This window comes from Falco naumanni, chromosome 1 (assembly GCF_017639655.2).
Source record: "Falco naumanni isolate bFalNau1 chromosome 1, bFalNau1.pat, whole genome shotgun sequence".
In the NCBI taxonomy this organism is placed as follows: domain Eukaryota; kingdom Metazoa; phylum Chordata; class Aves; order Falconiformes; family Falconidae; genus Falco; species Falco naumanni.
Window position 1 is genome coordinate 68,126,248 of NC_054054.1, and position 15,181 is coordinate 68,141,428.

General features: G+C 37.8%; 1 protein-coding gene across 1 annotated transcript in view; it reads left to right on the forward strand.

Moving 5' to 3' along the window:
- Positions 1-15,181, forward strand: part of COL25A1 (collagen type XXV alpha 1 chain) — a 309,062-nt gene that overhangs the window by 246,968 nt on the left and 46,913 nt on the right. Inside the window, exons 12-15 of the mRNA XM_040606854.1 lie at positions 159-203; positions 10,778-10,831; positions 12,379-12,405; positions 14,762-14,806. Coding sequence (XP_040462788.1) covers positions 159-203; positions 10,778-10,831; positions 12,379-12,405; positions 14,762-14,806 — 171 coding nt within the window. The remainder of the gene's footprint in view (positions 1-158; positions 204-10,777; positions 10,832-12,378; positions 12,406-14,761; positions 14,807-15,181) is intronic.

Consider the following 15,181-nt stretch of genomic DNA (forward strand, 5'->3'; position numbering starts at 1 on the left):
TGAAAAGAGAATTCAGCTTGGATAAAAATTAGGTTTTGAAAAATTTATTGCAGTTACAATAAGCAAGCATTTACCATCATTTCTAAGTACTGTATTAAGAGATGAAAGGTTTCACGACCTGTTTAATTTGCTAAACACTGGTGTCTGTTTCCCACCAGGGTTCTGTTGGAGTGCCTGGTGTTCCAGGGAGAGACGGACAAGTGGTGAGTTCACTGACTTTGTCAGCACTGCCATTATTTATGTAGTTGATTAAAGCTACTTAGGGCTTGTTCACATGAACAATATGCAACCTTACATCCAGAGCTGTGGTTTCGAATTGGCTGCATTGAAAAACTGTACAATCTGGTTTGTGCTCTGAAGTATTTTTTTCTAGTTTTACTTGAACAGGCAGCAAATGTAATTAATTAAGCTGAAAATCTGGTGGTTCAGATTTGATGGTGACTGATGGATTCCAGAGAGAAATGTGTGTTAGCGATGCGCAACTTCAGACAGTATATTTACAAATATATTTTTCTGTGGATTCTTTTTTTTACTGTTTGTTAACTCAGTCCCATGATGCAAACACTTACGTTAAGATTGGGTATTTATACAGTGCCAATACACTGTTAATGCAACCTATAAATAGAGAATAAACAGAAACTGGAAACACAGGTGGAGAATAATCTGAAATTGAAGTTGGGGACGAAAATGCAGAGGAATAAACAAAAATATTCTTGAACACAACTTGGAGGAAATGCTAACTCAAGCAAGTCAGTGTCATCTTTCAGTGCCATCACCAAGTTAACTCATAGTTCAGAACAGCCATCCATAAGGAGGGGTCGCAGTAAAGCAGCAGGGCTGTTTCACAGCATTGCTAAGGTTTGTTGGCAAATCTGGGTGGTGAAGTTTAAATAATATGCCTCCCTGACTGTAAACTGTACTATCCATCTGTTGTTCTCACAAGCACTAACATTCCCAGTGAACTTCAAAAGCACTTGCAGGGAATACCAAAAGGGAAATGTATGATATAGGTTGTTCACTATGTTTAAGCAGCAGCAGATGGTAGTGTATAAGGATCACATTATACAACCCTTCTGCTTCCCTCCCCAACAGCCCTAGGAATAAAAGCACTTAGATGTTTCAAATAATTTAATTTTAATTCCTCTTTCTTAACAAAAAGAATGTATTGTTTATTATAGCATAATGTACAGTATTAGACCTGTGTTTTGACAGTGGTTACAAGAAATTATGTAATAATCAATTATTTCGCTTTCATGATAGTGAGAATGCTAGGAACTTATTTTTAAAATATTGATTATTGTCACTCCTGTGGAACAACAAAAGAAAAAATATTCAGAATTAGCTATATTTAGCACACAAGAAGTTATAATAAAATGTATGAAACAAATTTGCATTACGACCTGAGATTTTTTCCTTCATATTTTATAGTTGCATTCAATTGCAAAATGACTGGGAGACAATGGTACTTGCCAACACAGATGCTGTTGCTGTACATAATTCAAGTAATTTTTGTGACCAAAGTATGAGTGAAAAGCCAGTGAAGGCACACTTTGCAGCATAATTTTCTTTGGATGTGTAGCAAGATGTAAGAAGACTGGACAGTGTGAGGTTGCAAACCACATTGAATAGAACTGATGATTCACTTTTTATCCAAGAGCTTTATTTTTAATAGCATCATCACATAAACTCTAGTCAGAAATCTTCACTCAGATGAGCACAAAAATTGGATGTTGATGAAATTAGTCAAATGTGCAAAACTTTTCTGATTATTAAAGTGTCGTTTGGGGAGATGTGGAATTATTTTTAAGCTGTATTGGCAAAGTTGCTGTATGTCTATTTTTAGGAGACCACATAAACTTACCTGCAGTCATGAAGAAGGAAAGAAATATGCAGTTGCCTTTGATTAAGGGAAAATGCACACACATCTTCAGATGTTGTTTATCAACTTTAAATTATAGTTTTAAAATGCCTCCTAACATTTTTAGTTTATGGTTTTATGTTTATTTGATTTATTTCAATATTTAAGGCACCTAAAACTTTGAAAGCATTCTTAAATTATAGCCACATTAATAAAGATGTCAGCATATTTTTAGCGTAGCTGGACTGTTTTACTTTTGACCTTTCAGAAAAAAATAGATAAAAATCTAAACTAAAATCTAGATAACCGGGACAAAAACCTTACAGATAAAAATGAAATGTGTTCACATTCTTTTGTTTGTTTTCATGGTTGGTTGATATTGACTAGCAATCACTTCCTTATGTGCAGAAAATACATTTTCATATAATACTAAGCAGATGAAAGTTGAGTATTGCTACCTCTCAATAAATAGATAAGAAATTCTGCTACCTGGAAACAGCGGTAGAAATAAAGTTAAACTGATGAAGTATTTATCAAAAGTTAGAAAGTATAGTGCAGCCTAGGACTCCCATGGTAACAGTTTGCTACCAAAGGGTCCATTCTTCCAATTTCTATGAAAAAACAGATTCTCAGTGCACTGTGACACAGAAGATATTGTTGAACAAAGACCAGAGTAATAATTTCAAGGGTTGGGCTGTACTATGAGCTGGCTGCTGGGACTCCTGGCTTTACTCATACAGATTCATGTTGATTTGCAGAATAGTGGAATTTGACTTGAATGTGTGATGCAAGTCATCCCCTTTTTAGAAGTTATGTAGTTAAAAGGCTTTACAAAAGCCTTACTGTCTTGTTAGCCTTTTAATCAGTGAGCTCACTCTGTCAAACAGCAGCATGTGCAGTGTCCTGAGTTCCAAGTTAATATTTTTTCTTAGCTTAAAAGGCAGTGAGTGTTAAGCACATGCTTAAAATTAAGTGTGTGTGTGAATGCTTTCCTCATCTGGACAATGAAATATCTTTCAGCTGATGAATGCCAGCAGTGAATTAGCTGTGCTCTCTCCTTAAGTTGAATAATACAGAGCTAGGTCATCTCCATCTTATATGTGTCTCTGTAATTTTCCTTTTCCTTTCCTTTCACCTCTTCTTTAATTGAAATAGTGGATTGTGGGAGACGATTGACAACCAATAGGTCTGGGAATGAGATCATAAATTCTGAGTGCACTTAAAACAAATTTCTAATCCCTTAACATATGAAGTACTTCTCTTAGACAATCTCTAGATAATAAAGTAAGTGTAATTTTACATGACCCACATGTTTTTGCAGGACTGTTAACTAGTAGATTTTTCTTGTTCCAAGAGTAGTAGCAAAATCATTGCCATAAAAACTTCACACGTTTTTTCTTTTAGGCCAAATCCAATGAAACATTACAGGTAGCTTACACGGGCATTAACATTCTTTCTTTGTTCCTGCATTTGGGAAACTACAGCCACACTGCTTATCTTGTTGAGAACAGTAACTGGAAAGGAGATGCCTAATAATACCTGCAGCTAGAGAGAGTGTCATCCCTGGGATGGACAGAAGCCTTCTGAGATAGGTCAGAGAGTCTCTCTGAGTGCTCCCTTTCCTTTGCAGACTGTTGTACAATCCACCTGTAGCAGGTTGCTTCCTAGCAAGATGCCACAGAAGACAATCTTCACTTTCTTGATCCGTGGCAAGAGGTCCTCAGATACTTAAACAGTATGAGAAAGGGTTATGTGTGCATGGAGATACGAGGTTGCAGTGATCTAGGGATATCAGATCCCTACTTTAATCATGTTGAAATGTCCAGGGGTTCTTGGAAAGTTTGACTATGCAAGCATGGCATGCGTATTCTGGTATATGTTTAGTGGTACTGATTTGATAAGGACTCCCGGTGACTGCAGGACAACACAAGGAGAAAAAGGGAGATTCCCTAGGTAAGGATTGCATTTGGCCTGAAGGAGCCTAGTTTCTGGAGTCTGTGCAACTAACTTTTTTTTTTTAAGTAGGGTTTGTCTGGAGTGCATAAACTCCTCACTCTATACTTCCATGGAATGCTTTTTCTTACATAGTACTGGGTGGTTTTGTCTTTTTGCAATGGTGTCTTGAGAACAGAATGTGTGGTCAGGGTAGTTCCTTCGTTTCAAATTATTTCAGAGTTTGACAATAGCAATTAGATAAACCTAAGAAATATTTCCTTTCTTATCAATAGAGTCTGGGTGTGCACATTTCTTATTGCTTTCTTCATGCTTCTCATCACTCTAATTTACATGTATTTCCCCATCAGTGTTTACTGTATTATGTAGGGGACAGTTTTTGAAGTACTATTATCACATTTCTTTAGAGAAATGAGGGAGGGCAAGTGTGTACTAACATTTTCTTCAAGTAGAGAAGCATAAAGGAAGGAAACATCATTCAATGCACTTCAGAAATTCTCAGACAGTTTTGCAGGCCAGCTGAGCCTTGTTGAAGAGTCTTTCCACTTAATTTCAGCTGGTGAGTGGGCCAGGAGAGATTTCCAGTCCTTAAACAAACAATTTTAAGTTACTTGGGGGGGGGGGGGGGGGGGGGTGAAAAGCAAGTTGAAAGGCAGTAATTCAACCCTGGGTTGAAATGGAAATCATAGTAACAATGTCTGAGAAAACACTTTTTTCCCTTCCATCCTCGTTTATATATTTTAGAGTAAAATTAGACTGGATTAGGTTTGGGGGCCTCTTGTGTTTCCTTATCCTTAAAATTGATTACATTCTAGTGACTAAAAAATATAGCAATACTGACAGCTTTTCTTCTTTAGGGTGAGGTGGATATCAACCAGCTGGTGCAGTTATACATCTCACCAAAACCAAACCTATTTCAGAACAGCAGCCTCCAGACTGTTTTTCTCTTACAAAAAAGAAAATCTGGGGCCTCCAGCCATGTTATTTTTAGCTGATTAATTCTGGATATGAAGGTATATGCCTCCAGGGCACAAAGCACTCCAGTAAGGAGAAGCATTCGTTCAGCTGCCTTGACTCCTTTCATATGGACTAAGTGGGTGAAATATTTTCAGACCTGTTCTGAAGTAGGTTTTATGAGTCCATATTGACAGATTTTTCTCATATTAGTGACGGAGCACAAGCACTGCTTTACACATTTAAGTGCTCATCAAATTTATATTCGCTTCAGTGTAAGCATTAAGACTGCCCCTGCCACAGGAGTATCTGAGGAAATTACTACACCTATGTATTGGGCAGAGTGCTGAAAGACGTTCTTTCCTATATTCCAAATATAGGAAAGACAGAGACAGTCTGTCAATGTTAATACAGTTATACAATAAATATAGGCTCAAGAGTGCCAGGTCACAAACCAAGGAGTTCTCACGTGCTGTTCAAAGGAGCATCCTTCTGGTTATTCTTTGAACTGTCTGAAACTCCTGAATTGAATGCTTGGTTTTGGTGTATTCTTGGCATGTTAGCATTTCATTTGCTCTGGTAATTAATATTAATTGGAAAGAAAATCCATATATTTATAAGTCTCAGAGCATTTTGTTGAAGCCAGTTCTGGAAATTATCAGGTTTTGAATAGCTAATGATGATCTTCTGCATAACTTATTCAGTCATGCCTTGACACTGCAGTTTACTGATGGAACAGTCTTCTTTCTAATTCATCACAGCAGTGACAGTAACTTAGTTTCTTAGAGTGTTGCTACTTTTGAGGAACCAAAGTGCCTGTCCTCCCATCAGGGCCTTTGGGGTTAACATGTGGGACTTACTTGGTGTTAATGGCAGTCCTCCATCCACAGGTTAGTTCCTGTAATATGTTAAAGACTTCCTGTTATTGACAGCAAACACCACATCACAACATGTCTGTTAGAAAATGCACCATCACCGTTCCACTGATGGGTTCCCTGAAATTTCTCTACAGCATATAAACAACAGCAAAAAAAAAAAAAAATCCCACCGAGTCTACAGCATTCTTCTGTCTAAGTGGTCATCAAATAAATTACTGGAACATTTACAATCCTGCTGAGTTAAGCTGCTTGATTTTGGGTCAGTGAAAGAACAATAGCACATTTGCTGGAAAATTTTATTTCCTCCATTCTGAGACTATTTGTGTATTCAGCAAACTGGATCTGAATAAATTTGGATACTGGTGGTGAATAACTGGGGACTTAAGTGTTTATAAGTCTTCTAGTGGCAGTGTCTTTTTCTGCATAAACAAGAGGCTAGAGAATTACCTTCTAGTACTACATAGGTTTTACAAGAAATTTGGGGAAAAGGAGCTTTTCTAGCATTTTCTAACATTTTATAGTCTATTTGTGTAGTGAGTCATGTCATGAAAACAGTCCTTTTTTGGGGATGGTGCAGTTACTCAAAGGCAAGAGAAAACAATTTTATATGAAACAGAAGCTAAAAGCGACCTAAAGTATTCCTGATGCAGTGTGCGGGTTTATCAGTTTCAGGCAGGACATTTGTACATCTGGTAGTTTTGTTACTGCTTTTACAAATGCAGCAATATCTTGGTAGACAGTATATTCAGATAAGATGGTGCTGGTACCACAGCATCCTACTAGACTATTTCTTTGTCAACCATAGTTCAGTTAAACTCTACATTGCTGAGCCAGTGTGTAGAAATCATAGCCCATCTCAGTGCCAGTAGGGATAATTTATTTTTGTTATGGTATATTATGGTTGTCCCACATGATTTTCATTGCACAGCACAGCTTCTATTGTGTGGTCTTGCTGAGAATAAGAATGCAGGAGAAGAGCAGAAAGGGCTAGTGACAATTCCTCTAAACAGAGTACTGAGACCTTTCACATCTCCCCACAGCATCCTCTCTGCAGTCCATCCCTTTCAGCGAAGAGTTTCAAGGGGATGCTCTGAGGGTGGCTTCACACAATTTCTCTGTGCCTTGCATCTTCTTCTTGTGTGAGGGTGTAGTGTGGCCCTCATTATAATTTTAATTGGGAAAGTGGGTTGTGTTTTACGTAGGCACTAGAAGGTTTTAGAATATGTTTGGGTTTTGTGATTCCAGTCTCTTTGTCCCTGAATGATTTCTCAGGATTTCATGATTGCAGAAAGGCAAGTTATGACCTAAAATCAGATGCAGTGTAGACAAAGTTACTCTTCATATGGAAAAGAAAAACCACTGGTGAGGCCACTCTTGGAGCACTGGGTCGAGTTGTGAGCTTCTAAGTACAAGAAAGATATGGACATACTGGAGAGAGTCCAACAAAGGGCCTCGAGAATGAGTAAGGAACTGGAGCATGTCTCCTATGAGGAAAGGCTGAGAGAGCTGAAGCTGTTCAGTCTAGAGAAGAGAAGGCTCAGGGGGAGTCTCATCAATGCGATCAAACACCTGAAGGGAAGGTGCAAGGAGGATGGGCCAAGCACTTTTCAGCAGTGCCCCGTGGCAGGACCAGAGGCAGTGGGCACAAACTGAAACACAGTGGCTTCCCTCTGAATAGCAGGAAACACATTTTTTTACCGTAAGGGTGACTGAGCACTGGCACAGGTTGCCCAGGGAGGATGTAGAGATCCCATCTTTGAAGATAAAAGCCATCTGGACGTGCAACTCTAGGTGACCCTGCTTGAGTAGGGAGAGTTGGACCCAATGATCTCCAGAGGTGCCTTCCAACCTCAACCATTCTGTGATATTGTGAAAAAAAAAAAAGTCTCGATCTGAAAGCTAGATGATGTGCAGAAGACCATCGCTCCTGCAGCCTAACACCTTTGTTGTTAGTGCTATTAAAGCAAGGCTGCAATGTGAGTCAGGAAAGACATTACCCATGGCCTGGTGAATGTAAAAAACACGTGAGATTAAGGATCTAGTTTTATAGCTTCTCCCATTTTACCAAGTTGAAAAGCAGTTTGATTGAAATTAGTGCATCAGATGACATTGCTGAATGTCTAGTTTTCCCTTGCAAGCATCACTCCTTGAACAGCAGTGTGTCTTCAGCCTTTTAAAGGGCAGCTATACTTCTGGTTCAACTCCAAACACTAACCTGTGAGGCTGAAGCATACTCCTACAGCATTTTGAGCTGTATGCAGTTTTAAGATATGCTTTGATTAATAAATAAATAAATAAAAGTAACTAAATGGACAGAAAGTAATTATCTGTACGTCCTAAGAGGAGTATTTTAAATTATTTTGATGCCAAGAATCAAAATCATCTTTTGGGACCAATATTTCTAAAATGACACAGTACTTCAGTGTACAACAAGGGGAAGAGCTGCCAATCTACTCGCCTTCAAAATGTTAGTTTTTGCTGCTGGTTTCCTTCATGTCTGCTTTTGGAATTTCCTAACTGGTGGGAGGTCTGTCAATGCTTTATTCTTTTTGGGGGTTGGCTGGAGGGGAAACCAGGGGTGTTGGGGTTTTTGTAGTTCTTTTTGTTGTTGTTGGTTGGTTGGGTGGTTTTTAACGTTGGGCTTTAATGGAATTGTTAAAATATATGCCGGTTAAAGCCAGACTGCCATGCCTACAAGGCATGCAGTGTGAAAAAGAGAGGCTCCCTGGCACAAAGCTTGTTTTGCTGTGCACTGAGAATGTTCACCAGGGGTAGGATATAGAGTAGCTTATGTGCTGTACATTTTTATTTCATCTTACTACTCCCTGATTCCTTGTATGGACAAGAAAACAGGGTTCCAAAATAGAGAAAGAACTATTGCAGATATGACAGGAAATTATTTTAGCCCCTGTTCTTCTGGCCTTTAGAAACAGAGGGATAATCCACTTCAAAAGCATAAAGCTACAGGGTCATTTCTGTGCTGTCCTAGGTTTGCCCTCTAATTTCTGATCTAATTTCTGCTATGCTAATGCCTAGTACTTTCAGTGCCAGAAGTGTAGTGTTGGCCATAGGAAGGTTGCATATAGGTCAGAAATGAGACTGTTGGTATGAATAGGGATTAACTCTGACTAGGTGACAGCCTGAGGTTTTCAGTTTTTTTCCGAAGAAAATAAGATAATTCTATTGTCCCATTTTTGCAGTCTCCTTTTTATCACAGTAGTAGCTGTCTGCACTCGGCACTGATGTGTAAACCTGGGAGGAAAGTGCAGGCTTGGGACCTCAACCCTCTGCTTAGAGATTTAAATCCCTGAAAGTGTCAGCTGACAGCAGCTGTTTTAAAATGAAGGGGACAGAAACAAATCTGTTTGGAGTGTGGGGATGAGGAGAAACAAGTGCATATTCATTGGTCCCTCCTGCTTCATTTTGTCAACTGGCAGTTTTCTTCAAGTGCCTTTTGGGTCAATCCTTTAGGACACTTATGCCTAATCTCCCAACAGCTTCAAATCCTGACCACTCGTGTATCAAATGCCTGTGGTACTGTATCAGCCTTAGAACTACGGTAGTACAAAGGAGCCTTGAAAAAAGGGCTGACTCAAATGGCTATTTAATTCCCTGTGACATTAATGGTACCTGACACTTTTTCTCTGGCTTGGAAAATACCTCACTAGTGTTTCACTAGAACTTCGATGGTTTTGGTTTATATTTTGAAATAGCCCAGCTCTTAATGAAATCAAGATGTAATTGCTGATCCTGTTACCTAATTTAGAAATAGAATGGAACCTACTTTCATGGACAATCAGAGTTTATGTATCTATGATTAAAATATGACTGTGGAAGTAAGGAAAAGTCCTTTCTTCATGGAAGACTTTTATGCAAGATTGGAAGATACATGCTGTTGCATTTGCAACAAGCCTTTATCTTAACTCCTCTGTAACTTTTGAGTAGAGGGTTGGTTCTTCATGTTTGCTAAGTTTGAACACTGTATAAAAGTTGTCCACTGAGTTTCTGATATGAATTACTGTTTCTGATTTGATTACTATATTAGCTATTTATTTAACTTTTACACATTTCTATGCATTTATATCACAAAGGGCTTACAGAAGAACCTACTTGCAGGCTTTTTGAAATCTTTTTTTGGGTGTTATTTTAATGTGCTTTGCCACCCTAGAAGTACCATGCAGTTGTATACATGAGGATTACCAAAGAAGATGGGTATTTCTTGTGAAACTGAGACATACTTCTGCAGGTTTTACCTAATTAGCAAACACCCCTAGCTGTTTTACAAAAAAGTCTAACCATTGCTTTATCATTTTAAAATAAAGAATATCTGTGGGTTTTTTCCATAAATCTGGGAAATAAACACTAGGAAATGTCTTTAATGGTTTGTTTCGGGTTTTTTTCTTTTATTTTTTGGTTTTGTTTTTACATTTGGGGTGAAAAAGGGTATTTATAAGTAATTGTTATTTGTTGATTGACTGATGAAAATTATTTATGACTCCTTGAGCTGTGGAAGAATATACATACTATACTTTAAACATACCCCAAATTTGGAACATTGATGTAATGGTGAAAATTTTAAAATCTTTTAAATCTACTTTTCAGCCACTGGTAGGAGTGTGAAAAGGACAAGTAAGGTATATTTAAAAAATTAAAAAGCTGTCTGTTCTAAACTCTTCCATTTCTGGAATGGGACCTTCTCGTTTTTCTTCATTATCTGCTTTCTGTATGAAACCAGAAGTATAAATGTCAGAAACATTTAAGAGAAACATTTCTTGTAGTATGTCTGAGTTGCAGAGAAGAAGAAAGCATTGGCAGTCTTACTGGGAAGGCTATCCTCTTAAGGTTAATTGGCTAGCTTTTCAGAATCAGAAGTCACAGTTCTGTTTTTTTAGTTTGGCATCTGTGTATTTCTACCACCTTCAGTAAAAAATATTTCTTATCTATACAGGAGTTAATTAGAGTTAAGCCACCCTAACTGATGAAATAAAGCATTTTTGTGCCCAACCGTGGAGTATTTACAGTGTCTTTTTTTAATTTTATCATTACTTACCCAATAAAAGACAGCAGGGGAAATGCTGTTATTATACTTCATCATGTCTTTCTTAACCCCAGCTTGTGTTTTCTTTGCCTTTAGGGTGAGCCTGGTTTGCCTGGCATAGCAGGAGAGAAGGGAGCAGCAGGGCTTAAGGTTGGTATTGAAAATGGTTAAAACCAGAAGCACACAGTACGTGAGTGCATGTATAGATAACAGTCATGCTTTCCAAATTGGGTTTATATTCTGACTGGCTTTTAATAATCTGCTCCCTCCAGTGATCAGTGCTGTAAGAGGCTTTACACATTTCACCATAAAGAAGCATATTCTTCTGCTATGCATGTATAATTCCAGCCAGTGGCACTGACACATATGCATCTACTGCCATGTGAATGTAATATGCCTGCAAATGTTTGGAAATTTGGGAAGCTCTTTAGAAAGGCTTTGTTTATGCTCTTTACAATGTGTTTCAGGCTTCTTTTCAAGAACTACTGTGGTCAATTCCTTGACAAATGTCAGGATTAAGTCTTGAGGGCTGATCCTGCTATTACGGAAGTTAGCAACAAGCCTCATTAGAAGCATGTCTCAGCCTGTATTTGTTAAATATGAATGTCTCTTTACACTTGATTGTTAAATAATTTGTTCAGCTGTTTTAATATTGAACAAGTGAAACAACATAAAGTTTATGATAACTTCATTTAAAAGAAAGCTCAACATGTCTGACATGATGGGATCTGTGGGCCTCTTGGAACGGGTAATACTAAATTCTAATCCCATCAGCTGTGAGCGTGCATCTTTGGTGCACATGTGCTCCTCAGCTGATTCTGTGCATCATGCTACTGCTGACAGACATGCAGGGCAGGGTCTTTACATTTACTGACTGGCTGCTTGTCCATCAGGAATGAAAACAAACCATTTGGGAACATGACCTTTTCTTACTTTGTATACAGAAGAAGCCAAATTATGGCAGTTGATCCTTAATTCATATTCACAGCTGTAGTCTTTGAGTTGCCTAGCGACTGCCAGCCATCACAAGGGGCAAAGATGAGCCAGGGTGCAGTTCTGAGCCAGAAATGCAGAGTTGAGTTGTCAGGGTCAGGCTGGTGTCCAAAAGTGCATTTGCCATTGAGCCAGTTTCTCAAGCAAATTATAATTTTGAAAAATGTCTATAAGCCATCTTTTTGTTACAGGCAATGTACAGAGCACTGAAGGCTCTGCACTTTGAATAAATCATGAATTAGTTCAAGACACTTCAGGCATTTTGTCTCTCCCAAGGAGCCTTCTAAGCTGTTAACAGAATCATAAGTCTTTTCCCTCACATTTGGCTTTTGGATTTTTCCTTTGTTTGTTCCTAAAATAAGAAGAACCAAATGTAGGAGTCACATAGGTCCTGGCAGGCTGCTTCACAAAGATATATGTCTGTTTGTCAGGGTTTATTCTGGGGCAAAATGGGGAAAAAAAGTCTTTACATGAAAATCATCAAGCTTTAAAAATTATGTTGAAGATATATTGCCTGCTGAGTTCTATTAAATTTACATATTTTATTGTTTATTGAAGATTTTCTTGTTGGATTTTATCATCTAAGACAATGCCACAGTAGTGACATAATTGTTAGTAATTGACATACTAATGACAGTATTACTAACATTTTGATTTTTGCTTGTGGTAGTAACTTACAACTTTGCTCCAATTATTTTCATCAGGGTGACCCTGGAGAAAGAGGAGAAAAGGTGAGACATGTTTCATTTCCTTTGTGGTGGTTGTGTTTTGGAGAGCCGCTTGGAGAATTGCCAGTGCACTGATTCAGAGTTTAAAAAGAAATAAACACAGCTAATACCTAGACCTTGAGCAGCATTGTGCAGCCTTTACGAGTTTCAAATAATACCTACTAATGGAAGTTACTGATCCGCGATTACTGCAGTGGGATTAGTCACAGAAAGCAGTCAGTGGTCATGTGTTAAGGACTGCACAGCTGAGCAACTGTGCAACTAATCCTAACCATGATTAGTCTCAGAAAAAGATGAGTCTGCCTGGATAAATGAGATCCACACATTTCTCATAATTTGGTTTCGATGTTCTGTCAACTGTGCAGAGTAAAACAATTCGGTAACAAAGCAATAACTACACAGACTCTAAATGATAATATGGGTAACCAGTTCTCTGCATACTAAAAGTGGATTCCTCCCTTCTTGCTTTGATCAGATTAAATAAGAGCAAGTGAAGCTGTTAGGCTATAGAATGCATGGAGAGGTACCAGCAGCACAAATGGTACACTAACGGTGCTCTGACTTGCAGTGAGTTAGCAAGGAGTTACTCCTCTGACATCCAGTCATGTGAAGGCAAGATGAGGGGGCGGAACAAGCTCCACACTGCAAAAGTGGGTGTAATTCTGCTCCTCCAGGGAGAATGGGCAGTAGGGGCACCCACATGAGAGTACACACTGAGTGAGAGTCAAGCTTCTGCATCTGTACGAGGGCAGCTTGAGAAATTATGTAAGCCCAATTTTGAGTAGGAATTTGTACACAGCCTCATCTTCTACGAGTACACTGAGACATGTTTTTAAAAAATAAGTTTGTTGTATTTAGGTGCAATTTTCTCTTGAGAAATGTTTACCCATGTCTTTGCAGCTGCAATTGAATTTCACTTCCAGATCTTTGTAAGTCTGTGTAATAGCAGCTGGAAGCATGTTTTGCAAAGGCAATTCATTTCACATTTTGAAAGACACATCATAAAAATAATTCAGGGGAATCTTGAAAGTGTATACCCCACATGTAGAGGTATGTAACTGGGATTCTCTTTTCATGAAATCATTGCTTTGGTTAAAATTACATTTGTTGAAGAACTTCAGTAATCCTTTGTTTGTTTTCATACACAAAACAAATAACTACAAATGTTAATATATACTGAATTTCTGTTACTTAACATAGTGATATTTTTCCATGATTATCCTTTGACTTTTCCTAAAAAATGTAATTATAAATGCCCTCAATATGCTTTATTGTGTCAAATGAACTAACAACATTCCTAGCAGTTGCTATTTTGTATTTCCATGTTTCATCAAGCCCTTAATTAATGTGCTGTTAGATTGTCAGCTAGTTCCCATTGTGACAGTCACTGTGACATACAAAATGGTCTCTGTTATAAGTATTCTGAATGGAATTTTACATCAAGGTTTTCAGAGCAATATGGCAGATACTGAATAAATATTGTTATTGGAATAGTACTATTGGTTATCTGACAAAGACCTGGTAGAATTTATTCTATCCTACTTAGACAACATTTATCAATTTTTTGGCATTTTAAATATTCTTCACCCTTTACTTGAACCTCAAATCCCACAGAAAATTCTGGCCTATGGTCTTATATAGAACAAAGACTTTTTGGTGCAGTCTGGGCTTATTGTGTGGCTACATAACTATAAATGGAAATTGCATTTTTCAATAGACAAATCTTTTGAAATGTTTATTTTTCAAAATTGTTTTTAAAGTAGAAAATGTCTTCCCAGCCGTGAAAAATTCTTTTCCGAACATCACTTCTTTTAACAGTAAACAAGGCATAGAATTTATGTAGAGATAACAATCATTTTGGTGGCTTCTTGGAGGAATGGCATTCAGTGAAGCTTTCTAGTTTGTGTATCAATCATGACAGACTTCAGACTCAGAAAGTATATGCCATAAATTATTCGAGAATCCTAATAAAAGGTATTGGAATTGTGAGTCACCAGAATTTGATTAGATGCATTTAGGTGAATATCTCCCTCTGTGTTGGAAAAAAAACATACTGGTAATCTAAAATGCTGAATCACCATGAAATCATTCCTTCATTGCTAACCCACAGCGAACTGGGGAAGTCTGTAGACTATACCAACAGGTAGTTATTTGATAGTTTGTGGGGGGGTTTGAGGACCTGTGAAAGGGATTACATTTATAGTGAAGACTGTGTAAGACATAGCAGCTATATAAACCGTGCTTCCTGACCATGTAATAGAGAGATTGAGCTTGCCAGTCATGTTGTAATGTGGACTCTTCTCCGCATGCTGTGTGCTTACATAAAATCATTAAAATATAATACGTATTTTAATTATAGGGTGATGCTGGAGAAAACGGACCAAAGGGTGACACAGGAGAAAAGGTACACTATTTAACAGTGGAGAAAAAAATGTGTGCTTTAAGCATGCTTGCAGTATAACTAGTTAAGGAAAAAGAGTAATATTCCATCAAAAGAAAAATGCATTTTAAAATGTGTGTGTGTGTGTGTAAAGATGTTGAATGATTTGACTGAGTTCATTTTTATGAATAGCAGAAAAAATATCCTTGTTCTGTCCAATTACACATAAAGTTCCTGACTTTATACATTAGCAGCTTTAGCACAGGATACATCAGCATCTCTCTAATTAGCACTGCTCTTTGCTGAAATTTGCATTGTAGGAAAACTTTGGTCACAAATTGCCAGACCTCTGGAACTAGGTCTGCTGAGTTATAGCCATTTCTGATATATCCTTTTACG